Source organism: Penaeus japonicus, unplaced genomic scaffold (genome assembly GCF_977035675.1).
Source record: "Penaeus japonicus unplaced genomic scaffold, GWHDUDI00000001_assembly GWHDUDI00000022, whole genome shotgun sequence".
NCBI lineage: Eukaryota > Metazoa > Arthropoda > Malacostraca > Decapoda > Penaeidae > Penaeus > Penaeus japonicus.
The window spans coordinates 9,989,145-9,991,644 of NW_028234424.1; the positions used below are offsets into that span (position 1 = coordinate 9,989,145).

The window sequence follows — 2,500 nt, forward strand, 5'->3', positions numbered from 1 at the left end:
ATATCATCATCCTTTGCTTAACTACTCTAAACTTACAGTACAGAAACTTGAAAATATGTACTTTCATAATTATATGTAATATTAATGCTTTAACAAATTCATACCTAACTCCTGATGCCTCTGTTTTCCACTTTGCTCTTGAGCGATTTGACCGAGAAAGCGTATTAGAAATAGTCAAGGCTGGTGCTCTGGTTTCAGAAGACTTCTCCCCAGATACCAGACGATGCAGTCTCTCACGGAGGCGGCTGTTTTCTGTCTGCAATTGTGAATACGTCTGTCTCACAAGGTCTCAGGTATTTTCATCACAATTCTCCTATGTGGAATATGATTAATACAACTGCCACATGATTCCAAAATATCACCTCATTCTTGCAGATATATTTAAACACAATAGTAATTGCAATCAAATTCATTTTCCTTTGTATATAGGTTAAGGAGAGATAATTCAATTAGTATTCTGGTATCATTTAGAGTTGCTATACCTATTTGAGTTTGAAGTAACTGGTAAACTTATACTTTCCCACCTCTTTCTTCCGTAGTTCATGCTGGTGATGAGCTTCTCTCTGCTGCAACACACTGCCTAGTCTACGCACCTGGTCAAAGAAGTCAAATTGTTTAATAATCCTAACCAGAGTTATGAGTAAGAAAGACAATCAAAAATTTAAAGACATAATCTTATCTAAGTTCACATGCAATGCATTTATATCAGTAATTTCCTCTACATCTAATTGAAGTCCGCAGGATTGGGGAGACAAAAAAAAAAAAAAAAAAAAAAAAAACATCAGCTCCTTATATTCTCATATATCATAAGCTCAAATACCTCCTCTTTCTCTGCTTTGAGCTTCGACGCAAGTGCTTTGTTAACGGTGACTGCTTGCCTCTCCCTCTCTTGTGCATCGCAAACTTGTCGTTCCTTGTCATCAACTGTCCCCCGAAGATCCCTTATGCTGCTCTGTGAGATGTTGCAAAGACTGTCATTAAGAAAAGTCTTAAGTACAGTGTTAAAGCCTACTTGTAATTAAAACAATATATATTTATTTCTTCTTCATTTTTCTTTTTCCTTTTGTTCTTGTTTTCTTATTCTTTTCCCTTTTTCATGATTTTTTTTCTTTTTTTTTTCTTTTTTTAAGACACATCAAAATCAAGTGTTAAAGCTTGTGCATTTTGTAATATGATGATCAAATATCTTTGTGATACCTCTCTTTTATAGATGAGTTTGCTACAAATGTTATAATACTATCCAGTCAAATAATACAAATGCAACTAATGGATTTAAAATCTTTCATATACAAGTTCTATATATTAATAAAAAAAAATCTACTGCATCTTTATATTTTATAAAAATTCTTACTCAATCCCATATCCATCTAAAAAGACCTCATGAACCATAGATAGCCATATCAGTATTAGAATATACAGTTATCATTAAAACAATGTCTTCAACCATGCTTTTCAACCAATACACAGAATAATAATAACAGGCACTAGCATCCATACACGCATATGCACGCATACACTTACACACATGCACGCACACACCCCTACCTACCTGGAAGTGATTCATATCTGCTGCATCTCTTCTCCTCTGATCCTGGAGAGTGTTGCAGTCGTGGACGGAAGAACGGTAGAGCCGCGAAACCTCCCAGCAGGCATTGATGAGGGCCACCAAGTTCACCTTCTGACTTCCTGTTTCTATGAGGCCGCAGTTGAGCCCCAAACCCTGGAGTTCCTGTGAGGGTTAGGGCATTCCATTATAGTTGTTTGCAATAAATGAAAGGTAGTAAGAACAATAATGATGATAACAATGGTGGTGGTGGTGGTGATAAGTGGTGGTGGTCATAAATAACAATAAAAGAACACAAATAGAAAGATGGTAATAGTGATAACAAGGATAATAAGTTGGCAGTAGTACAAATTATCACCATTTTCATAATCACTCACAAGAAAAGCAGCCACAAAAAACAAACACACATAGCAACATTTAGTCTTACCTGTGAGAGGTATACCACTGCACTCTGCATATTATTTGTTGTACAAAAATAAGGTGGTGAGTCTACCGAAGAGACCACCTGGTGCTGTTTGCCTTCCCCAGCTGCCCCTGCATCACACAGTGACACTAGGTAGCACAGCTGGCCTTTCTTTATCTTTTCACCCATCTGCAAAATAACAAACGGTGATGAGAGACTGCAGAATAGTCTTGAATCTTGCCAGAGTTCCATTTGGATTTTAGCAATACTCCATCAAGGAAATTATTATATGGGATACATGGGAGACATGTTTAGTTTTTCATGGTAGTAGTTTATATCTGTAATAATAACAATAAAACAATTATCTCTTAACCCATTGTCAATGGGGCGCCTAATGACCTAACTGGTCATCAAGGCAGGCGGTCTACGACAATAGCGGCACCAGCTAAAAATTAGAGGGACAAACAATATTTTTCCATAAATCCATCATAAAATGCGAGTTTAAACTGAATTTGGAGCCCTGTAGCTCTGGA

The 2,500-nt window shown here is 36.6% G+C and overlaps 1 protein-coding gene across 2 annotated transcripts in view; it reads right to left on the reverse strand.

Moving 5' to 3' along the window:
* Positions 1 to 2,500, reverse strand: part of LOC122246779 (afadin- and alpha-actinin-binding protein A) — a 19,071-nt gene that overhangs the window by 14,606 nt on the left and 1,965 nt on the right. For both annotated transcript variants that reach the window (XM_043005562.2, XM_043005563.2), the window contains exons 2-6: positions 1,992 to 2,156; positions 1,550 to 1,729; positions 821 to 952; positions 525 to 593; positions 105 to 256 (exon numbers count right to left, since the gene is read on the reverse strand). In XM_043005562.2, coding sequence (XP_042861496.2) covers positions 105 to 256; positions 525 to 593; positions 821 to 952; positions 1,550 to 1,729; positions 1,992 to 2,156 — 698 coding nt within the window. The remainder of the gene's footprint in view (positions 1 to 104; positions 257 to 524; positions 594 to 820; positions 953 to 1,549; positions 1,730 to 1,991; positions 2,157 to 2,500) is intronic.